Source organism: Filicampus tigris, chromosome 3 (genome assembly GCF_054856515.1).
Source record: "Filicampus tigris isolate MCC_2025a chromosome 3, RoL_Ftig_1.0, whole genome shotgun sequence".
NCBI lineage: Eukaryota > Metazoa > Chordata > Actinopteri > Syngnathiformes > Syngnathidae > Filicampus > Filicampus tigris.
This window is the reverse complement of record NC_141219.1, coordinates 28126869-28151702: the sequence shown is the minus strand read 5'-3', so window position 1 is coordinate 28151702 and position 24834 is coordinate 28126869. Positions and strand designations below refer to the sequence as shown.

The 24834-nt window shown below is 41.4% G+C and overlaps 2 protein-coding genes across 5 annotated transcripts; one reads left to right on the top strand and one right to left on the bottom strand.

Moving 5' to 3' along the window:
- The first annotated feature begins 19 nt into the window (after positions 1-19).
- sirt3 (sirtuin 3) lies at positions 20-19002 on the top strand. 4 transcript variants are annotated; one of them, XR_015086085.1, is made up of 9 exons: positions 40-348; positions 446-497; positions 1226-1405; positions 1525-1757; positions 1846-1946; positions 2479-2640; positions 6050-6262; positions 6438-6544; positions 18029-19002. XR_015086085.1 is itself a non-coding variant. In XM_086025233.1 (8 exons), exons 2-8 carry the CDS (start codon positions 479-481, stop codon positions 6462-6464), a joined length of 939 nt encoding a protein of 312 aa, XP_085881359.1. In that variant the 5' UTR covers positions 29-348; positions 446-478; the 3' UTR covers positions 6465-6728. The 4 variants fall into 4 exon arrangements, 3 of the variants coding, with proteins under 3 accessions (XP_085881361.1, XP_085881359.1, XP_085881358.1); XM_086025233.1 differs by lacking the exon at positions 18029-19002 and having other exon boundaries at positions 29-348; positions 446-501; positions 6438-6728; XM_086025232.1 differs by lacking the exon at positions 18029-19002 and having other exon boundaries at positions 41-348; positions 6438-6728.
- drd4b (dopamine receptor D4b) lies at positions 9509-24834 on the bottom strand. Its single transcript, XM_086025230.1, has 4 exons — positions 24228-24834; positions 23373-23485; positions 17824-18419; positions 9509-11362 (listed from the first exon to the last, which is right to left on the bottom strand). Exons 1-4 carry the CDS (start codon positions 24471-24473, stop codon positions 11145-11147), a joined length of 1173 nt encoding a protein of 390 aa, XP_085881356.1. The 5' UTR covers positions 24474-24834; the 3' UTR covers positions 9509-11144.

Here is a 24834-nt window from a genome sequence, read left to right as displayed (position 1 = left end):
TAATATATATTTTTGCGTTAAGACTTACCTATTTGTATTCACATATTATTAGCATGGTTAAAACTATATTTCAATTGGGGAAGTAAATATATAAATGGTTTATAAAATTATTACAGTTACTGTAATACTGCGTATCAATGACGGTTTTCTACGTCACGTAACACGGACCTTCACGGACAGGTTTAGAATTTCACGTCGCTCGCCGAGGTGTCATACCATGGAGATTTAAGGCTCATTTTGTTTTGTTTCATACCTTGTGTGTGTGTGTCATGGCGTATTCGATGAGCTCCAGATTTGTCTTGTGCCGCCGGTGGTTATCAAGAATAAGCAGAACTGTCCCTGCTAGCGGTCAGTGTACACTAGAAACATGATGTTACGCGATGGATGGTTGACACTACAAACTTTACAGTGCAACGTACTAAAGAGTAAATGTCCTGTTTTATAGACCGTGGTCAAAGAAGTTTGTGTCCGTGTCAAGATGAAACACCTTTTTTTGCGTAGGTAACAACACTACACGCTGACATGCTCGAACATTTGAAATACCAAACGTACCAATACTCGTTTTAACATTCTCAAAGTGGAATTTCAGGGTAACAAAGGTTGCCCGTGAGTTCCTGCTGTTGTTTTTAAGAATGCTGTAGCTTCAGAGTCAATATTTTGTTTTCTGAGGGGAAAATAAATGTTGCTTTGATTTGAGAGCTATTTGAGATTACAGATACTGCACACACACAAAGATACATGTACAGTATTATATACCAATTAGCGCTCAAGGACCACCGTGGATGAGACATTGTGATTTCATTGTGATGTTGTAGAAATGATCATTTGAAACTAACATTTGCTAACAATTGTTAGATTATTGATAATTGTTGTGAAAGTTCCTTAACATGATAGATAAATATAATAATTGCTAACATACAATTAAAGTCAATTGAGCGAATTTATTATTTCAGATGTGTGGATCAAACTGGTAGCACTTTGCGTTTATCAGTTCCCAAGCAGTAGATCTCAGTTTCAAAAAGGTTGGTGACCTCTGGTGTACAGTAAGAGACAATTACACCTTTCGTAACCCAAGTTTAAGATACTCAGGTCCCTCTTTTGGAATAAATGTTAAATAAATAAATCAACACGAGTGTGCCGCGGCACAGAGTTTGAAAAACACTTCTTTAATGCACATTACCGGTAGGTTCAGTTAGGTAGGACCTCATTCTTTTCCTTTCCCCAGACAAACAAACCCTCCTTGGTGGAATGCAACAAAGGGACTATTCTCCCGGGGTGGTGGGTCTGCTGCCGAGCAGCAGACATTGGAAGACATCGCTAAGAATATGCTGGAGCTGAAGTACAAAAGAGTGGTGGTGATGGCAGGGGCAGGGATTAGCACTCCCAGTGGCATCCCTGATTTCAGGTAAAAATGTTCCCCAATGGTTTCTTGTCCACATGTTGTTGTTGTTGTTGTTGTTGTTGTTTTGTACGCAATTCAGCATTTATTGTGGGATCCTTGATGAGTGATCGTTTTCTCTGCAGATCCCCCGGTAGCGGTCTCTATGACAACCTGCAGCAGTATAACCTACCTTATGCTGAGGCTATTTTTGAACTTGCCTTTTTTCATCACAACCCTAAACCATTCTTTGCCCTGTCCAAAGAGTTGTATCCAGGAAATTACCAACCTAATCTTACACACTATTTTGTGCGACTGCTTCACAAGAAGGGTCTTCTTCTCAGAATGTACACACAGAATATTGATGGCCTGGAAAGATGTATGTATTCATTTTCTCAGTTTTTGCTGACTTAATCCTTTTGTAACAAAGTGATTATTTTACAACATGTAGCTGCATTCCCCTTCAGTGGCTGGGATTCCCTCTGATATGCTTGTGGAAGCCCACGGTACGTTTGCTACGGCCACATGTACTGTTTGCCGAAGGAAATATGATGGGGAGGACCTACGTGTGAGTTATAAATCTAAATATTTCGATCTCAGTCAATTTCTTAACTTTTCGTGCAAAATAATTCTTAGAGGAAGTCAACCCAAACATATTTTTTCCAGAATATGTTCTATGCAGGCCCGCTAGTCAAAACACGGCATTGTGATTAATATTGCGTTTGTGGAATATGAGAAATCGACCCTTTTTTAGCTTGCTCAGGGGGCAGCCATTTTATCACTTCTGTCGAGTGAAAATGACATCACAACTACTCAGGGCTCAGGATACGACCAATCACGACCTGTTTTTTTAAGATGAGCCGCAATTGGTATCCGAGCCCTGAGTAGTTGTGATGTAATTTTCAGTCGACAGAAATGACAAAATGGCCACCCCCGGAGTGCATTTAAAAGTGGGTGCATTTTGCTGCTTAACATATATATTCCACAAACACAATATTAATCTGAATTCCGTATTTCAACTAGTGGGCCTACATAGAACATATTCTGGAAAAAAATATGTTTGGGTTGACTTCCACTTTAATGCTGTTCCTTTTCACTAGCCAGACTTGATGAGCGGAGTGATTCCCAAATGCCCAACCTGTAAAGGTGTTGTAAAGCCGGACATAATCTTTTTTGGAGAGGAGCTGCCACTTCACTTCTTCAAGTACCTCACAGACTTTCCCCTTGCAGATCTCCTGATCATCATGGGCACATCACTGGAGGTGAGCTCTGTCTTCCAACTTCAAAATTAAATGCTAACTATTTTGATTTGACGTACAGAAACAAATTCTTTTCATTCATTCTTTTTCACATGAACGTGATTCACAAATTGTCATTCATTTGTGATGATGGTTTATACTCTATGCACCAGGACTAAAAAAAACAAAACAAAAAGAACATTATCATTAGGGATTTCACAATATCAGCAATATTGTGATATTGCGATATTAAAATTGCCACGGTATATTGATGTCATGTCACGATATTAAAGCGACACTTGGGTGAGCTTAACATTGTCACTTATATCATAGGTTTGCATGTAAAAACGACATAAGTACTAAAATGCCCACCTCAAAAGGCTCTGTAGTGATTTAAGGTCTTTTTGTGATTAGGTTTACGCCAAATTTCCATGCCCCAAAAAGGGCTTATGTTATGTTTTCGGTCTCAGCAGGCTAACGCACGCGAGGAAGGCATGCTTGGTAATATTGCTCGCTTTGTCAGTTCTGTTGTCTAAAACGGTGACCGATCGCCACCAAAATGCAAATGTACATTACTACTCTTGTCCACTTCAAACTGTGAAAGTATAAAAGTGTTCTGCACAATAGATTTATTGACAAAACGTGATCTCATTATGATCACCTCCACAAAATCAAAAATACCAGGGCGATTGCTCCTCCACTTTCACAGCTGAAGCGGACAAGAGCATGAATGCGCACACGAATCCCGACTGGTTATATTTCGGACATTTAGCGACGCTAAACTCATGTCTCAGGAGGGAGAGAGACGCGGCTTGCAGCAGCAGCAGGCAGATTGGAGCCCCCCGCTTCCTTCCATGGTTAAAGGTAGCATTGGGACAACGGAAGTTTAGCAACAACTAGCTTCAGGTCGTTAAAACAAAAGGTGTTACTGTCCGCCCAGCGTGTGGAGGTGAAGATGAGCCTGTGTCTTCATGTCGCCTCGCAAGCAGTCGCGCACGGTGTCTCTGCTTTTTGCTTGCAGCCCCCTTCTGCCCTAGTGAAGCGGCTTGAGAGAGACAAAAGTCCTCATCGAACAGCGAACGAAAAGTTCCAGTGGGGCTGACTGCACAGCCGAGAGTGTGGCCGCATTGGAATGTGCCATTTCGGCTGTTACCTTCCAAATTGGACGGTGCGTTGTAAGCCGAAAATCTGGGGCACTCCTCATCCAAATAAATGTGCACGTCTCATTTCCGGGGTTTTTTTTTTTTTTTTTTTAAGCTAAGAAGCAGTGTTTGCGGTTCCAGCCTATGTAGGTCTGCTGACTTCCACATTTCCTCATTCTCATATAAATCAGCCACAGAGAGGTTAATCCTTTTGATATGTTGAAGTGGGCATTGGTAGAGATGTCCACATATATTTTGGTGGCAATTGATCGCCGTTTTTGGACGTTATAAGCAATGAAAGTACAATGATTTCCAATGGAGGGTTTGGAATCGGTCCCTCGCGTGACTCCGGCCGAACAAGGATAGAACAGTAGGGGGCGCGGCCATTCTGCTCATTAACAAGGGGCGTTAATCATAGAGTCACTTATTTCCTAATTTCTCCCAAATGTATTGATAAAATCGAAAATGACAACTCTTTTCATTTTCCTGATCAAAAAATATATAAAATGAACTTGTTAGTGAAAACGTGGCCATCCCGGCCCCACTGTCCTTTAATAGCAGCAAATCTGTTTAAAAACCCAAGTTATTTTTCCTTTTTGCAGTACCAGCACTCTCTGGTGGTTAATTTATTAGTGCCCTTTAATTTTATGTCACCTATGTTCAAGTCCTACGCTAATTGCCAATAGGAGCGCATGACTGGCCAAGCCTATTTCTTTCTGAACGCTGTTATCATGCACAAAAACAGAATATTGTCATGTTTTTTAAAAAATATCGTGAGCTTTTTATATATCGCCAACCTCCCCACAATATCGTGATAATTGTCATACCGTGAGGTTCATATCGTGATTTTATTGTATCGTGACATTTGGATATCGTGACATCCCTAATCATTATACTTCCCAGGTCTTAAAATTAGCTCAATTAAAAATCAAATGGGCAAAAAATAGAATTCCAAAAATAATTCCAAGACACTGAACAGTGTCAGTACAGGAAAATGCAACTCAAAAGTGCTGTCCAATAAAAATGTCCAAAACACATAACACATAACATAACATAAAAGGAAGACCCGTTCCCGCCCTCCCTTCCCAACAAACCTAAAGACATATATCCGCCAGTACATCAGCACTCACACATACACACACACCCACACACGCCCGCACACACACAAAGCACACAACCTGATAAACTGTGTTAAAAAAGACATGACAAGGAACAGAGAAACCATATGAGGAAAGTGTGCCAAAGGGGGGCTCATTGACGCTGAGGGGAATGACAGCCCATGGCCACAGGGAGTGCCACCATCACAAAGACCCCCGGCCCACATTAGCCAGGGAGACCCCACACCTGGTGTAGAAGACCCCGGTCACCTGGACCTAAGGAGCCCCTGCGATGACACCGGACCCCCGCGGGAAGGGCAGCCACCTCTCTCAGTGCGGAGGACCCCATGAGGAAACACTGGAGCCAAGAGCTAACAACAACAGAAAACAACAAAACTAAAAGACAAAACAGTAATATAATCTAGGAACTAAAATCAGCCATTAGCCAAGAGTGTGTTGAAGAAAAATGAGTGCCTAATGCCTATTTGAAGATCGATTGTATTTTCACATGTGGCGTATGCATCGTCGGATGAAAATGGTGGATCTTCGCCTAGCCTAGCTTCCATGTCATGGGCAAAGAAACTCGGCGTGAGGGCTGAAAGTAGCCAAAATCTAATGTCACAATTAGGAAAAATTCAGAACGACTTGCTCACAGAAACATTTTCAGAAGTGCGAACAAAAATGGACTGGTGGTGTAATTTCACACTTGATGAGTGGGCAGGCTCCAGAGAACTATTTGTATATGAACAATCAAAGTCAAACTTTCAAGTCAACTTCATGGTTGACATTATTAGGTGCCCACATCCCATCTTTTCCTGCAAAACCAGCCAGAATCATCACTGCCGTGCTTGCAATTTCATATGAGGTGTCAGAGTTGCTGTACTTGATTTAAATTGCATCACAGCCAAACATCTACTCATCTACATCTACTACTGCAGTGTCCAATTTTTGTTTGTTTGTTTTTTTGAGAGAAGAGGCCCTTTCTGGGTAACGTTAAAAGCCAAGGTGTATTATTCAACTGAATCACAGCTAACCCCCACTATATATGAAATGGGCAAAATTATAGAAACATCTCTCAGAATGATCCCTTATGTGATTAATACCTTTTCTGAGAGTACTAATGAAAACTTAGCAATATCAATATTTGGGCCTAGTCTGAATTCTACATATTGTTGTTCATTCTCCTCCCTGAAGGTGGAGCCCTTTGCCAGTCTGGCTGGAGCTGTGCGAGCCTCTGTTCCCCGGCTGCTCATCAACAGGGACTTAGTGGGTCCATTTGCAATGGGGAACAGTCGACACTGTGACGTTGTGCTGCTGGGTGACGTAGTGAATGGTGTCCAAACTTTGGTCCATACCCTCGGTTGGACTCAGGAGCTAGATGCTCTGATGGCAGCTGCTGCTGAGAAAGTGAGTTCCCATCCGTCTGGCAACTGAAAACACTGATCTCCACTAGGAACAAAGGATCGGCCCTACAAAGAGATAAGAACAATGAATTGGAAGCTCAAGAAGCTTGAGAGCATTAATGAAACATTACCTGGAAAATACTGTACACTAATGTTATATGTCTTTTTTTTCTCTGCAGAGTGCAACAAAGACAAATGAAGAATAATGAGAAAAATATCAATTTGAGGATCAACACATCTCTAGAAGATCGCATGGACCACTTGAATTGATTTCACGTAAATGTAGGTGGCAAAAATAAAAGCCCTTTTACGCTGTCTATTAGAATACAATAGAATTGTGAGAGCTGTAAACTGCACAGCAGAGCTCTGGATCTTTTTAATGGTATACTGGAATTGACTGTTGAAGAACTACACATTGTTGCTGGCAGTCAGACAGCATTACAGATGACAAAAATAAATCACTGAAGATACGGTTGTGACTTGTGAGGAACATTTTTAGCTAAGCCACATGCTTGTGGTCAGAAGTACATACAGTCCACTTGTGATAACACAGTAGTAGACGTTTAGGGTATCTCAACGGGTATTGATTGAGCGTCATAGCATCCAGATTTGGAAAAGCTTAGTGTACCGGTAGTGATAGATAGATAGATAGATAGATAGATAGATAGATAGATAGATAGATAGATAGATAGATAGATAGATAGATAGATGACACAACTGAAAATTAATTGTCCTTCATTTGATTAGGCAGTGTATTACAATAATAGTGCAAATATCAGTGGCATCTGATTGCCTGAAAAAAGTTGAAGTTGATTAAGTATCAAAATAATGGCATACAGTACCCTGCGAAACGCCACCAGTTTTAAGGAAGGCACGTATCGCATGCTGAAAACATTCAAACATGGCAGCTGATAATAATAATAATAATAATGCATCAGATTTATATAGCGCTTTTCTGGACAACCGGCTGTTCTTCAAAAAACAACCCCTTCATAGTCTGAAACTATTGGAATGATCGTTTCAATATTTTTGTGTTTATGAACGTTGTTGAGCTGTTTCCACTTCATATGCGCTCCTATAAGGAAAACATTGTCATCGAATCTATGAAGACTACAACAAGTCGTCACCAGATGTGTGTACACATTAGTGTGAGATTATTAGAATGAAAGTCGCAATATTTTTTATCTTATGGACATCGTCAGCCATTGCCTCTTATGCTTCCGAGAGAAAAAATATTAAAGTCGATTAATGTACGAAAACCATGATCAATTGTCACCAAAATGCTACAATTGCTACAATTTTGTAGCACATCAGGCCCTCGTCAAGCCTATTTATGTAATTAACTATCTGGGTTGATGATCTACCCCCAATTCCAAAATCCTATCTGCAATATCCCCTGCTGTATTTTGCATTTCCTCCTCCTAAAACGTGAAAAATGAACTGTGGCAATTTTGTACTTTTGGCAGACAGTCCTGCGTGTGCCTTGTTTGCCAATCATCTTCCACATCTTTTTACATGAGCAATCAAGTTTGTGCACGTTTTTGCATCCACAAACCTTTAGCAGATCAGGATCAAGACTGGAAATTAATACTACAGAAAAATTACAATTATTTATATTCCGAAAGGGGTGGTCGACTGGTTAGTACGTCCGCCTCACAGTTCAGAGGTCGTGGGTTCGATCCCGGTTCCGGCCTCCCTGTGTGGAGTTTGCATGTTCTCCCCGTGCCTGCGTGGGTTTTCTCCGGCTACTCCGGTTTCCTCCCACATTCCAAAAACATGCATGGCTGGCAACCAGTTCAGGGTGTCCAGCACGCCCCGCGACCCTTGTGAGGAGAAGCGGTATCGATAATGGATGGATGGATATATTCTGAAAACAATATTTAGTACCATGATCTTGGTAACTAATAATCTGGAGCATTCTTATCAATTATGTATTTAGAACATTGGATATGTCTGTCTCAAGAAAGGATCAGAAAAAGTAAGAAAATGGTAAACATTTTCACTGAATATTTATTAATACATTTTAAAGTACTGTCACATTCTTGTGTCGTTTCCATCCTGAATACAGTGGACCAAACCAAGCCAGGCTTGAACGCAACAATATGAACAATTTTGAGCTCAAGTCTACTGTGGATATCAACATGGCAGCATTTGCATTTTCATGGCACAAACTACAACTTCTGGTGTGGGTTGTGTGAAAGTTGTAATGGAAATCACCAGAAATGCTCCAAAATTAACATGTTAAATGCTTCACCAATAGCTTTGCCGGTTTTTGTTGTCTTTAAATCAGCTTCAACATTTTACGTATGGCTCAAAAAGCGACATGGATTAAGGGGATTATGCATTTGATGCAGACTGATCATCTCTTACATCTCTGCGGAAATTCTTAGGAGAGGGAATCGCTTGTTTTCGAGCAGACAAGCAGTATCAGCATTGCTGTAACTTTAAGCTTTTATTTTTTGATCGGGGGACTGCTCCTTGGTGGTCGATTCCAAGATTTCCTATTGGAAAGAGGGATCTCAATACACCAAGCTGGATAACATCTGACATGTCAGCTGTGTGAAAAGTGAGAAACAATCTTGCAAACCGCCGCCAAGCAACCATCTTCAGATCTTGATAAAAAAAAAAAACAAGGGTCTGGGTTGTAGTCCTTGTTCCAGTGGTTTCAGTGGAAACTCCACTGGGAAGTACATGCTGTCAGAAATGGGCAGAGACAAGAGGCCCATGATTATAAAGATTTCCCCGCTTCATTATCTGCAGCCTAACTATCAGGACGACTAGTGGGTGGCTATTTACATCATATAGAGTTCAGGATGGGCACAGAAGTGCTAGGTTAGGCCAAAAAGCATTCAGTTGATTATACAATGTAAATGTTGTGAATAGTAACATCGCCAATCTTAACAGTGGCGGTGAAAATGCAATCTGTATGATTCTTTAGTGACACGAAAGTCAGTGATGAACTGATACTAAAAGTAGACGGGCAATATGTGCAGCTTGGTGTTAGCGTCGCTAATCAATGCTATGATGCTTGGCAGTGGGAAGTCAATCCAAACAAGGCATACTGATTAATATTGCATTTGTGGAATAAGAGTTAATCCACCCGTTTTTAGCCATTTTAGTGGGCAGCCATTTTGTCACTTCTGTTGACTGAAAATGACCTCACAGTTGCTCAGGGCTCAGGTAATGACCAATCATGGCTCAGCTTCAGAAAACAGGTGAATCGTGATTGGTCGTTACCTGAGGCCTGAGCAACTGTGATGTCATTTTCAGTCGACAGCAAGTGGCAAAATGGCCGTCTCTTGTGATGGGCAAAAACAGGTGGATTTTGCTGCTTAGCTCTTATTCCATAAGTGCAATACAGTATTAATCAGAATGCCGTGTTTTGACTAGTGGGCTTGCATTGAACATGTTCTTGAAAATAAACTACAGTATGAGTGGGTTGACTTCCGCTTTAAGTATTCCACTTTGGTGCGTGACATGCGTACAATTCCTTTTACATTTGAGGATTCTTATGGGCTTCGAGATTTGATGTGATGCTCGACACTAACAAGGGCCTTTGGATTGAGGATTCCTGCGAGATATGGCAGGAATGGCAGGTCTACCATTTGGACATTTCAGTTTTTCACCCAGCCAGAACCTTGACCAGGGTTGAGCACAAAAAAGATGCAACATTTTCAATGTTTCCACATAAAATGTGGATGCAGTAAGGAATCAATGAACTTTGAAAGTTAGAGCTCAGTACAGGGATGCTTTCAGAACATAAAAGCATTTTATCCAACACCTTAGTTAATTCTGATATAATGTTTAGTTTTAGAAAATAAAATGATATCCTACAGGCAAAAGGTGAAATGTATTAGTAAAACCAGCTCATACCAAATACAGTACAATGTATTTATATATCGAATAATATCCAATATAAGAACTGTGTCAAACATTTTGCCATTGGAGCTAATGCCCAGCTTGATGGACACTGTCATTGGAACATGAATTTGACCATATGTCCATTGTTGTGTTTGTAGTGGTATAACCTGTAACTGCACTGTATCATGCTGAGAGCTGTGTCTAATATTTTCAACTCTGTCCAATGTTGAGGACCCCACTGTGCTAGTTGGGAACACCACTTAGTTCTGAACCAGGGAAAACTACAACCAGGTTTGAGATTTACCTAAATTGAGATCTACCCATTCCTTGTATATTTGAAAAGCTACATTTTGAGTGACCCCTGATGTGCACACCAGGACTGATCACCAGTCAGTGAAAGGAATGATATGCACATGTAGGCACAATTGTTGGTACCCTATGTTAATAACCAAAAATTGTCACTGAAATAACTTGAAACTTATAAAAGTAAATAGAGAACATACAATTCCACAATAAAGGCCTCATCTGACCAGGGAAATAAATGCTAATCCCACATAAAATGTTGTCACCACACCTTCCTGTTTCAAAGCAGTGCTAATATCGTCCACAGCATCACTGTATACCGACATCCTCATTATTATGCCAAGATGCTCACTGCCACAATCTTGAGAGAAAAACAAGTTTTAAAAAGACGTCTTAGTAATTGAGGACAATTTGTACTTGAATTCATCTTTCTTGGCAGACGTCCCTTTTCATAGTTATCCACAGAAGATAAAATGCTTTCAAACGCCATGCCTTTGATTTGTGAATGTCAAAAACTGATTGTGCTTTCATTCACTGCTCGCAGGGAAAAAAAAAAACATTACCAACTGACAATATTGAGGTACAACAGATTGATGCAGTACTGGATGTAGATAGTTTATGACCACTACACTATCAAAATATATTACCGGGGTAGTCAATCTCAACCGCCCACGTCTAGACCAGTTAATGGAATGTTACAATGCAAACAGTCATAGTGTCAATCAGACCAAGCATGTGCAGCAGCACTTTCTGAAGCATTTCTTGAAAAAATTCTTGAACTCTGTGTTGAAGATGGTGTAGATTATGGGATTGAGGGCACTGTTGACGTAGCCCAGCCAGGTCACCGTGCTTGTCAGACCGGGGGGGATCTCACACCTCAAGCACACAGCTCGAGTGGTATGGACCACAAAGAATGGAGTCCAGCAGAAGAGGAAGCAGCCTGCACGAATGGATGAAAGCGGTATTATTAATAATCATTTATCATCGACTCGTCTGATGATCAATTGACAGAAATGCATGATCAGTACATATGTCATTCAGCCTGTGAAGGTAATGGAAGTAAATATAATGCCACATATTTCGTAGCTTGCCAAACTTATACTGACCAACGTCAGTGCAATTCCATTCATTAGTTCCAGTGAGGACATTAACAATACCTGAGTGGAAAAAGACGAAGAAAAATTATAGAAAGAGTTAAGATCTCCAGAGTGACTGGCCACCCATAGTGTGAAACTAAAACTACATCAACTACATTTTTATCTGCCTAATACTGAAAATATCATGATAGTGAGCAAGCCATTCTGCATAGCGATGGAGCTAATTTACATAATAACCACCCCTGACAGTGAGTTTCCCCACCTTGACCAGGTAGGCTGGATGACGATCCAGAGCCACTTGGCTCTGATGCCATCTGAAACTATATCATACATCCTAATGGGTGCGACACACCTAACAACAATTCAAAGCCAAAAGATAACCAGCATTGAGTTTTGTTGGATGCACTGATTAGCATTAGCTAACAACGCCAGCTTCTGACACTCACCGATGTGAAGAAGCCTCTGTTCTCGCAAAGCGCAGGCTTCAACTTTTGTCGCCATACTAACAAAAGCTAGAATTGCCATTGTACAGCAGTACACAGGGTGGGATGACAGCTGGCTAACTTAGAGACAGAGGGCCCTATTTTCATTCCGGCCGCAGGTCTAGCGCAAAGCGCAGTCTAACTGTGCACATGGCCGGAGTTTTCTTCCGTTTGGTATTTTGATAGACTTTGCCTTGCTGAAATAAGTGTAATGGGGCGTTTGCGCCATTGTGGTATGGAATTTAATGTTTTCTAGTACTTGGGGCATCCTCCATTTGCATCAAAATCAAGGCGGTACGGAGTGCACGCCCGAGTCCGCCGTGCTTGAACATAGACGGAAATATGACTTGCTGGAGTTTGTGCATTATATTGGCCCGTAAACCGCATTATGTCCCATTTGAGGCTGTTTCAAGTGCCGGCACACCTAGACAGGCGCAACACGGCCCCAAACATGCAAGACTAGACTTGCGCCGGCACGAAAATGAAGTTACGCCCGTTTTTACGCCAAGCACACGACCGCCAGTCTACCAAAATAGGGTCTAGAGTCCATTTCAGGAAGACGAGAAACAAGGTGTGTAATGTTTACTGTAATTCTTGATACTTGGAATATTATAATGAAAAAATGTCACAGATATGTTATTAAGACACCTGGAAATTGTCTTGAATTGTGACTGTAATGCACCATATGTCTCCCTTAAATGTCAATTACTTTTGCTGAAGAGATTAGATTTGAAAGAATTTTAGAAAGCTCAACACACCATGGGCCCTATTTCCGTACCCCAGTGCGTGTCTAGCACAAAGCACAGACAAAGGGCCCTATTTTCCTTCCCAGCACAAGTCTAGCGTAAAGCGTAGTCAAACTGCGCATGGGTGGAGTTTTCTTTCTTTTTGGTATTTTGCTAGACTTGGCCCAGGTAGAATTGGACGTATTGGGGCATCTGCACGTTTGTGCGACGTTGTGGGTTGGAAGTAGCCTTTTTCAAGCCAATCCCAGCGGCATCCCTCATTTGCAATAAAATCAAAGTGTAGTATGCCCAATAACCCAATGCAAGAAGAGGAACAAAGGGCGAAAGATAAAGGTATGCAGATATGAATGACGTTAACCTAATTGTCATCATGTAATGATAAAGTGACTTGTAGGCTATATGCTATTTATTGGCCTCCTGCTAATATGTTGCTCCCCCCTACCTAGCCTCAAAACTGTTTTAGTACTTGTAGTTGTAGTTTTTGTTGGTGTTTTTTTTGTCGTTGTTGTTTTTAGCAACTTTTAGGATTTCAGGCATCATGTCAAGGTATGGCGGCACGGTGGTCGACTGGTTAGCACGTCCGCCTCACAGTTTAGAGGTTGTGGGTTCGATCCTGGCCCCGGCCTCCCTGTGTGGAGTTTGCATGTTCTCCCCGTGCCTGCGTGGGTTTTCTCCGGATACTCCGGTTTCCTCCCACATTCCAAAAAAACATGCTTGGTAGGTTGATTGGACTCTCTAAATTGCCCCTAGGTGTGTTTGTTTGTGCGTGCCCTGCGATTGGCTGGCAACCAATTCAGGGTGTCCCCCGCCTACTGCCCGAAGACAGCTGGGATAGGCTCCAGCACGCCCTGCGACCCTTGTGAGGATAAGCGGTATTGATAATGGATGGATGGATGTCAAGGTATTCATTTAATCATTAGACAGCCAGTGCTAGGCAAACCGCCTATGACGGACGCCCATTTTCGATAAATGATAGACAGGAAACTTTAAAAAAAATAGTCAGACAAAGTATAGTCGGAAGCCCCTACGGCATCAATGCAAAGCTCAGTTTCTCTGCTTTCAGAATCCGTTGGAATCGCATTGCTAGCACAAACGATTCATGAGTTACGGTGATATATATATATATATATATATATATATATATATATATAATATTTATATATATAATATATATGTAAGTATGTGTGCGTGTGTTTGCGTGCGTGCGTGCGTGCGTACTTGCATATATATATATATATATATATATATATATATATATATATATATATATATATATATATATATATATATATATATATATATATAGGTCGGAACGGGGCGGGGGCCGACAATGTTTATGAATATGGCCGGGGGGTTGCGGCCGGAAGGGTACGCAGGTCAAGGGTGGAGGGTCACGGCCGGACGGGCAAAAATGGGGCCAAGCGCCCAGCTCTGTATAATTATTTAGGTCCAATAGATGGCCATTCAACAAGTTATTTATTTTCCCACTTCCCTTTGTTCACGGCCTTCAAAATAAAAGCATACCAGCAAACCACTACACACACCAGGTTTGCTATGACATATTTCCGGAAGTAGAAGATGCCAGAAGAAGGGCATGAACCCCACCTTGATGTGGCAGCGTCATCCTTGAGTGCTGGCGCAGCTCCCGAACACAAGTTGTTTTGAAACCGTTAAGTTCCAAGTCGGGGGGGCGTCGCTTCAAAAAGACAGCAACAACAATGGATATCGTACCTGCTACAACCATAAAAGGACCGAAATGACTAGACTATGCATTTAATTTTGTTGCCAAACTAGTTTGCTTTTGCAGTAGCAACGAGCTGCGTGCTGCATCCTCTCTCTCCTCTCCGTGTGGGAAACTGTATGTCATCGCAACATGTAACATAATGGGTCGATCAGAGCAACAACAATTCCTGATGGGCATTGCATCTGCATGTGTTGCAGACCTGTCGCCAATAGCACAACGCGGCGGTCACGTGAATCAATGCGGCAGTTGTCGCTCGCGCCGACGCGGGAGTAGAAAGAATCCTAGAAAGAAGCCTTTCACCGAGTAGGCTGAAATGAAATTTGGCCGCCTTGCGACCATGTGAAACGCATGAGGGCCGATTAGTGGGCCGGACTAAAATCCACTTCCGGCCGTGCTTAGTCCAGCCATTTTTTAAAATTTGTCGCCCACCACCCGCCAGCCACAAAAATGGGCATCCGCAGGGTGGAGGGTGTGACCGGTCCGGCCCAAGGACGGACTGCCCAGCTCTACATATATATATATATATATATATATATATATATATATATACACACACACATATATATATATATATATACACACATATATATACACACATATATATACACACATACATATATATATATACACACATATATATATACACATATATATATATATATACATATATATATATATATATATATATATATATACACACATATATATATACACACATATATATATACACATATATATATATGTGTCATCATGTGTCATCTTCCAAACCACTTATCCTATACAGGGTCGCGGGGAGGTGCTGGAGCCTATCCCAGCCGTCAACGGGCGAAGGCAGACTACATCCCGAACTGGTCGCCAGCTAGTCGCAGGGCACACACAGACACCATCACTGAGCGGGAATCGATCCCACGCTGCCCGCACATAACTCAGGCACTTCACATACAAACAAGAAAATAGCCATAATACAACAAATGAAATCAATAAATTAGCATAAAACACTATATACAATAGACACCGGAAGCCGGTTGTGGTTATATAGTATACTATCTTTATTTTTTTATTATTATTTATCCCAAATTTTCCATCCATTTTCTGTAGCGCTTGTCCTCACTCGGGTCATGGCTAACCAGAGCCTACTGTATGCCAGCTGACTCCGGGCAGTAGGCAGAGTACACCCTGGACTGGTTGCCAGATAATTACAGGGCACATACAGACAAACAACCATTCATACTCACATGATTCCAGATTCAATAATTCTAAATCTAATTGGAGAAAATTTAGCTTCCTCTGATCAACACAGAGCAATTTCAGACCAACGTACCCTGGACTACTTGTGACCTATTCTGGTTTAAGTCTATTCTGGCTAAAATAAAGTAACCTCATTGTTATTAATCTTATCAGCATTGTTGATGTGTCAGAGAAAATAGTGAAGAGCAAATACATTGTTTTCAGTTTTGGTTTACGCTCAGGGCCAGCAAGACTTTCTCTCCTGGCCTAAATACCATCAGAATATATATATATATATATTTTTTTACAAGAAATTGCGGTATCTTGAGATATGACTTTAAATAATTCCGTAACCACGTTCATTACTCAAATCATTTGCATCTCAAATCTTTCCCCACTGAAATGAATGGAAATACCATTAATCTGTTCCAGCCTCCAACCCCTAAACTCAGTTTTTTTTAATGAGGTAATCAACACACTATAATTTTGTATTTTATAATATATATATATATATATATATATATATATATATATATATATATATATATATATATATATATATATATATATATATATATATATATATATTGCATAGTATAGGTTAATTTCGATTTGTTCTTGTGCTTGAGGTGGAGCATCAGTGCTCACATGCATAATGTGATAATAAATGGGAGCACTAATCCCTTTTGGGTGCAGTTGATGGGCAGTTCAAAACATTTTAAGTATTTGTATTGTTGGAAATTTCAGCAGGTCACTCACTCACTGGGATGTAAACTTAATTATTAATTCACAAAAAACAACTAGTTTCCAATGCGTGTTCGTTTAATATTTCAAGAAGGCATCCAAGGCCCCCTCATCCCTCCTTCCTAACGGCCCACCCAGTGGAACGTTCCTGGGACTTAAGGTTCATTGTGTTTTTCGTCGCGTCCTTGATGTTGTCAATTGCTATGGTCCCTTATGTTTCTCACGTTTATATTGATATATGGCCTGATATCTCTCTCACCTGATGTATTTAGGCTTGAGTTGCTTGAGTGACACGTTTTCAGAACGTCAAGCTTTCTTCCATGTCTTCTGCATCCAGCACTGCTCTGTGTTACTTTGTATATAAAGACTCTTTGTTTTTTCACTTTTGTGTCCTGTCTGCTTCTGGGTCCAAATTGTATTCCTCACGAGACAACAATATATAGGTGACGCTGTGCTTGCAGTGAAGAAGACAGCGAGTTTTGCCAAAGATGCTTTCTTTGCAAATTTCACAATGATCTTGCAGCGCTAAACATAAAAAAAATTGCTAAACCATGACCACCTTATCGAAAAATTAGATACATGTATTGTTGAACACCTAATACACACATCACATTTTGTAGATATTTTCATTCTTCATCATCATCCATACACTCCCAGCAATTTCAATGATTTACCACATTTTGAACTAAATATAAAAAATGAGTAATGTCCAGAGAATGCATGTGATGATGATGGCATATATTTGACGTTGATTTAAAAATATCTTTACTTTTTTTTTAGCACCACATTTTTTGAGATATTTATTATTATCTTTTATATTTATTTATATATTATTTATTATTATTATTTTAGATAATAATTATGTTATTTTATTACATTTACCGGTAACATATCATATTTTTGTTGTCACGTGAGTTGAAGAGTATTATTATTATTAATATTATTATGAATCCTTCATGTCCCACAGGAAAAAAATCAGAATCTGTGCAAAAAACAATTTAGGAAAGGTTACTTGCATCTCTAATTTAACAAATGTGTAAAAATGTGTTGAACAGTGTTATTATGCTGTGTATGTATTTATGAATAACCCACCGTCATATTAAAGGAGAACATGATTTCAAATACTTTACAGTGAACAAGGGGTAGGACTCGACAAGTTTTTGACTTCTTCCTACACCCCTTAAACATATCATCTTTACTGAATTAAGATAAGCACTGATCCTTTATTTTGATTTTGTTTTTTTGTTTTTCTTCATGTCTTTCATGTTGTGTTTATATGTTCAATCAATCATTGCTGTAGGCTATAAACAAGATTTTAAAAAAAAGAAGAAAAAAAAAGAAGTGAAAATAGAGAAACTCACCGACTACAACAGGCAACACCCGCATGGCTTTCCTCTCCCTGCTGTTGATTTTGGCTCCTTTCTTGCTGTGCTGTTCTTGGCTGTAGGTCACTGTGGGTATGGAGTTTGCTCCATACTGACAGGCATTAGGAATCTCATGCTTTCTGTAGTCATCCATATTGTCAAGCCGTGACTGAGCTAAGCCTCTTTCAATCATCCTAGGTAGAGGCATCGGCAAAGGCCCGGGGATGGCGCCGGCCAGAGGGGGCAGGGCGCCGGTGATGACCGCATGCTGCAGCTTTCTACAGGCTTCAATGCTACTGCGCAGTTTGGCCTTACGAGCCACCTCCCAGCGCCGCAGGCCGCGAAAGACACCAAAGTAAAGCAGGACCATGATGGGGCATGGAATAAAGAAGGAGCAGACGGAGGAATAAATGACATAGTTATTGTCCTCGAGTTTACAGTTGCTGGGGTCACGGTTAGCTACATTGTTGATTCCAAAGATAACAGGTGAGGCCACAGCTAGGGCGAGGAGCCAGGTGCCTAACAGCAGAATGAGTTGACGATGGTCCACATGCTTGCGGTTATAATTTAGAGGAATGGCAACTGCAATGAACCTGCAAAAGAAAAAGAAGTAATTGTAACTGTTCATATTATGGAGTCCAGGGCATTAGGCTGCGATAGGCTCCGGCTCAAACGCAACTTTAATGAGTTTAAGTTCTATAGAAAATGGATGGAAAATCTCATACGAGTATCAAGTGTTTCTAATGGCGACTGGTCTTTTTACTCACTTACTTTCCCGGAATTAAAATACATTCCGCGAACAAGTGTCCATCCTGTCCTCTCTCCCGTTGACCCTGGCAAATTTCAAATATGAATATTTCAAATATTGGCAAACATCAGCAGTAGGCTTCTCTCTCTTGATGGAAATAAATAATTTATTCGTATAATATTGACAATTACGTCGTTGGTAGCATAGTGGTTCATATGTGTAGCTTCCAGTTAGAACAAGAATCAAATAAAATTGATTAATTCTTTGTCCGCGTTCAGACAAAAACCACACCGTGATTGACAATTCATGAGTTCAACGCGTGCCCTGTATTCTGAATTTCCCCTTTACGGCACTACCAAAGACTTCTGTCCATCCATTTTCTGGAGTGGTTTTCCTCATGAGCTGGAACCTATCCCAGCTGCCTGACAGTCAGTGAAATATGGAAATGTAATACCTGAATATTAAAAAAAAAAAAAAAAAAAAAAGTAAAAAGTAAAGTACTGATGAGAAACTTCAACAACTGCAGCAGGTGTCGCCAAAGACTGATTACGGTAGTCTCTTGCTCCCAGCAACTTCAATGATTAACCATATACTTTTAAAAAATGACTAATGTCGAGTGAATGCATGTATCATTGTTTTCCGCTTGAAGAAGAACAGATATATGGATGATGATGATGTCTATGGTATTTTTTCATGAATCTTTGCAAAATTAATCAAGGAAAATAAAAAGATATTAAGGATTATCAAGACTAGATAACCCCTACAAAAGAAATTATGCACATTTAAAAGAGCACAAGAGTGAGACTGTGCTAAAGCTTCAAAATAAGAGATACAGCCCAACGCTACAAAGCATTGATGACTGAGATTTGCCTGAGATGATTCTCTCTTTGGTGCATGCCACCACCTGCTGTAAATATACAATCAATGCAGTTTAGGTCACGTTTCCGTCGCTTGTCAGCAAAATTGGGGTCCGTCAATGACGGAATGTAAGGTCCGTTCGGACTTGACCAGGTTAGTGATCATTACACAGATGGACGAAAATCCTCTTCCGTCTTTGCTTAGTCCGCATTTTTTTAGTTTCACATCTATCGTCTCATAACGATCAACGAAGTGAGTGAGACGAGAATCGGAATGTGAACTTCTTTATTCAACAGCGGACACTGTTATTATGTCCATGCAGAGGACGTGAAAGAGGTTGGATGAGCGGGGACGCTCAGCCCACGGAGCGCCTCTTTGAACAGGTGCTTTAGGTACACACTATACATCAACGAACAGGGAACTGGGAGGACGGATGGCCCGACCAGCGCGGGTTGTAGTCACGGGCGCGGGTCGAAAGTACTGTATTTCTTCTGCGGTGGGCGTAACTTGCGGCTGAAGTAACCAAGGGGTTTGGTGATGCCATTGAGAGACTGTTCTACGACACCTCCGACAGCGAGGTTGCTGGCATCTGTCGAAAGCGTGAGAGGGGCGCCGGGCCACGGAAACGACAATGTGGTGGCGTTTGTTTGAAGGTAGACTTTGAAGCCAGAGCTCGCGCATCAGGTCGACTTGCTTGCGATTCTTAGTTGATGGTTCAGGCGAGCAAATGCTTGCATTTCATTCCAGATTAGGTGAGCAGTCCTGTCACCAAGCGGCTGAGGCGTGAAACTGAGCAGGCGCTGGGCCCGAGCACTCGGCGTAAGGGCGAATTCCCTCAGCAAATATGATTTCAAGTCATGATATTTTAGCTTGTCCGGTTGCTCATCAAGCCATGCCAAAATCTAAGGGAATATTGACTCAGGAATGGATTCCAGCACGTAATTGGCTTTCGTGCGTTCGTCGGTCTCTTTGCGCAGGCGAAACTTTACTTCGGCGCGGCGGAACCAGGAAATCGGTTCCTGTGCGGAGAACGGCGTAAGCTTCACCGCGACGGCGTGAATCATCACTGCCAGAGGTTGATCCGTCCGTGCCTCTTCGGACATATAGGCGTGTCGTAAGACGATCGGGGTCACCAGTTGTAACAATCGACTAAGTGAGCGAGACAAGAGGAATGTGAACTTATTTATTCAACAGTGGACAAAGTTTTTATGTCCATGCAGACGACGTGAAAGAGGTCAAATGGGCGGGGAAGTCCGGCCCGCAGAGCGCCTTTTTGAACAGCCCCTGGTACTGCTAGTCTAATGTCAGCAAAACGGGCATCCGTCAGTGATGAACAGACGGACCGGTCTGTCGCTCAGATGGAATGCCCACCTCTGGTTGGAACTCTCCCACATAAGCAGACTGCTCGGCACCAGAGCTGGGCACTTGACCCTTTTTTGCCGGTCTGTCCTCCATCCTTATTAATAAAAATTATCGTCCTCCGACCCCATCCTTCCTTGCCCTTCCTATAAAAGCAGTTCCATCCTTACGTCCGCCCCCACCGACCAAAAAAAAAAAAAAAAAAGCGTCTGTGCATGACATGCTGCGGGAGAGATGCTAATGGCAGAGGTTTATTCAAAGCTCATTAGGTGGCTAATTTACTATTCAAACCTGCTGTGGACACGCTTCAAACATGCTTCAAACGCGCCACTAGTATTTACCCAACTGCGCGTACTTACCTACATTGGGAGCCCCGGCGGGAACTCTGTACACTGCACACATTCAATCTGCACGAAGGGGAGTGTCGGCCCCTTGATTGCGATGCCGAAACATTTTTTGGTTTGTTTTGCCAGTCATTGTCTTCTACCAAGCAAAGCTCTCGCTCTCCCATGTGACGGCATTGAGGGTTCAAATTTCCTGCGGTCAAATGCCATCGCTCCTTCTTCTTCTTCATCTCCTTCTTCTTCTCGTTCATTTTTTTCTCCCCTCCATGCAGACCGAACGTGTGCAGTGCACAATGTTTCCGCCGGGGCTCCCAATGCAAGTGAAGCATATGCCTCTGTTGCCAATTGATATTTTAATTTTTGTATATTAATTTTGGGATTGCATATATTATTTTGTATTTACTATTTTTCTAACATGCTGCAATATTGTGTTATACAAAAAAATTATTTATATAGCGGATTTCATAACAGCCAGAGCCGTAATGAGTATATATTTATTTTTATCCTGCTTAAAGAGGAAATCAAACATTTTTTAAGAATATGTTCCCAGCAGGTCCACTAGTTGAAACATGCCACTCTGATTAATATTGCGTTTGTGCAATATGAGAAAAAGAGGAAAGTCAACCTAAACATATTTTTTTCCAGAATATGTTCCCAGCAGGCCCACTAGTTAAAAACACGGCATTCTGATTAATTTTGCATTTGTGGAATATAGGTTAAGCAGCAAAATGCATTCGTTTTTAGCCATCTCTGGGAGCAGCCATTTTGTCTTCTGTCGAATGAAAATGACATCACAACTGCTCACAACGACCAATCACGGCTGACCTGTTTTCTGAATCTGAGCCATGATTGGTCGTGCACAGAAGAAGAGACGACGTCACCCCCGAGTCCTGACGCGTTTGTGGAAGTAAATGTGATCCAGCGTGTCGGGGCATTTCTACAGTGAAGCGATTGGGTAGGAGATAGAAATAAATACAGCAATTGGGAGAAATTATGAGGCGAGGCTTTCATAACTCATTTCATGGAGACATCACTGACGATGACGTCATGTCATAACCGTGCATAAAAAATGAAACGATCAGACGATCGCTACAAATGTCCACTTTACTTCATGTTTCAAGTGGAATTAAATTAAAGTAAAATATAAAGTCAATAGTACTCAAAACAACTTTGCAGATTTGATCCTCTGCTGCCAGCACTTTCCCTCTGCCTGCGCCGAGCGCATTTTGGGCTCTGGATGACGTCAATGTCAGATATGCGACCTGGCTATATATAATGTATATCCAATCTAGGACCACATATGAAAAAAAAAATAAAATCGGAATTGAGCCGTTCAGACTGTCATAAAAAAAATCTGATACAGGTCGCATATGGGCAAAAAAATCCGATCTGGGTCACATTTGCCTGCGGTGTGAGTCACAAAGTCGTGTTTAGACTAGTGGGCCTGTATAGATCATATCATTGAAAACACACATGTTTGTATTGACTTCCACTTTAAGTTTTTGTTTCCACCTGTTCTAGTCAGCCCTGTCCCTTGTATTAACCAACTGGCTCCCTCATCCACTCGTGTCTTGTCCACAGATTTTCCTTGTTGTCTCATCAGTTTACTTGTATTTTTTCCCCCCGTTTCATTCGATCTTGGCCGGTTAATTGCTTGTTGGTGCTGCCTTTGTTCCTGTCAGTTTTCACGTACCCTTGTCATACAGTATTATGTTCACAGTTATGGTGGGTCTACTATTTCCAGTGTTGATTTGATACTTAAAATCTTGTTTTTTCGGACTTACATTACTTGTAATTTTGTGTTGTTGTTGTTTTTTTAAATAATTCCACATACCTTGTTTTGCTTTTTGTTCTTCTCAATATATACAGTATACTGTATTAGATTCCTCATGCTCCCCTGCCTTGCCCCCTTGCTTTACTGCACTCGGATCCATGTTCTACCTTAACATGAACATAAAGGTACTCGACTCATAAGTTTATGGTACCATGGTTGCAAAGGAATTGTTCTTTGTGGAAATCGGTACTGGTAATGAATGGCACACATGTTTTATTTAGTTGTAAGCAATGCATAGAGTACAACATAACTCCATACATGAAGGACTCGCCGTGTTTGTTAATAGAGGCAAACCTTTTACACACAGCTCTTGTATTGGATCTCATCATACACTCTAAGTGTACCCAGTGAAGTGCCTGGTGAATGTATTTCAGCCTGACTCTTGAGAGGGGCACACTCTTACCTGTCCACACTGATGGCACAGAGGTTGAAGATGGAAGCAGTGCACAGCATCACATCCATGGTCATCAGGCCATCACATACAAACATAGTCAACGACCAGACTCCACCCTGGAACTACACACACGTAAGCATGAGCGCGCACACACACACTCATTAACTACTAAAAATCTGAACAGCCACAAAAAAATCTATAATCCTCTTTGCTCTTGCATCACTACAGCTCTCACTTAAGGAAACATTGTTCCTGTAAATCAGTTCCTTTCCCTTCCATTCCTCCAAAATAATAACCTTTCCATTGTTTCAACTGGTAAGCGAATGCTTACAGGCAACAAATATTGATTTTAAGTCATTTTGTTGTTTTTTACATCGCATAGTTTTAGTATGAAAAGTGCTCCATAAAGGTTGCTTGACTGATTGATATTAAAACCGTCTGCCAGGTGCTGGTGTGGTGCACAACAATAACAAGATCACAGTTGCAGCCAATTAAAGAGGAGGTCTCACCAGTGGTCTCTGAGTCATATACGTTTGCAGACAGGTGACTTTTAACACTTAATGAGAGCTGTGACTACATTGCCTTTCAACTTCTGAACACATATGAGTCATACTTTAACTACTCGTCGTCAAATAAACGAGCAGACTATCATTTATTGCGGTTGCGTTAATTGGCAGACTCAATTCACGCTACACATGACATTAATCTCAACGTAGCTTCTTCATATGCAGTACAGTATTATAATTTATGAAAAAGTTATGTTTAATTGAGAATCACCGTCGCTGCGTTCATGTGAAACTGTTGCACGTGTGTATCTATAGATACTTTATAGAACTTGTGGGGTGGAGCCAAGTTGAGTTTTACCTCTGCGTAAACGAAGAGAGGCAGAACAAGAACAGCCAGAAGCAGGTCTGCAAACGCCAAACTGACGATGAAATAGTTTGTTGTAGTTTTTAAAGCTTTCTCCGAGTAAACACTTAGGCACACGAGGACGTTGCCGAAGGTGACGACCAGGATCAGTAAGATCCCAAAAACAAGAGCTGGGAAGCTGTGGACCACCGGAACCACCAATTGCGTAAGGTTGCTAAAATCCGAGCAGTTGTCCAACATGATGCTGACCGCATAAGAAGAACGAGCTTCTCCGGTGTAGTTTTCATTTAGGAGTCGTATCCAGTTGGCATAAGGGGAATTCTGCTGTGCTGATGAAACGACCCGGACCGGCACTGACTGAGTCGGAGAGCGCTGCGCGAGTGCGCGTACAAGACGTGCGAAAGTCACGCCTGAACAGAACCAGAACACCGTTAACCATTGGTTTGGACAAGATGCTGCGAATACTGACGACAACGGGAACTCCGCCAGTGTCTCGTGATTTACGAGTATTTGATCTGCTGGGGCAGCGGACACTTATTTGTTGTTCGTGGAGCGGGAAAACATTATTTTAAAGGAATACGCAACAGCCGTATTTATGGTA

Excerpts from the sequence above, each read along its gene's own strand:
- sirt3 (XM_086025232.1), top strand. The coding sequence starts at position 270 with ATGGCGTATTCGATGAGCTCCAGATTTGTCTTGTGCCGCCGGTGGTTA. Across the intron at positions 349-445 it reads CAGAACTGTCCCTGCTAGCG|ACCGTGGTCAAAGAAGTTTG; the intron begins GTCAGTGTACAC and ends CCTGTTTTATAG. Across the intron at positions 6,263-6,437 it reads TGGCAGCTGCTGCTGAGAAA|AGTGCAACAAAGACAAATGA; the intron begins GTGAGTTCCCAT and ends TTTTCTCTGCAG.
- drd4b (XM_086025230.1), bottom strand. The coding sequence starts at position 24,473 with ATGTTGGACAACTGCTCGGATTTTAGCAACCTTACGCAATTGGTGGTT. Across the intron at positions 23,486-24,227 it reads CTCTCTTCGTTTACGCAGAG|TTCCAGGGTGGAGTCTGGTC; the intron begins GTAAAACTCAAC and ends ACGTGTGTGTAG. Across the intron at positions 18,420-23,372 it reads TGTGCCATCAGTGTGGACAG|GTTCATTGCAGTTGCCATTC; the intron begins GTAAGAGTGTGC and ends TTTCTTTTGCAG.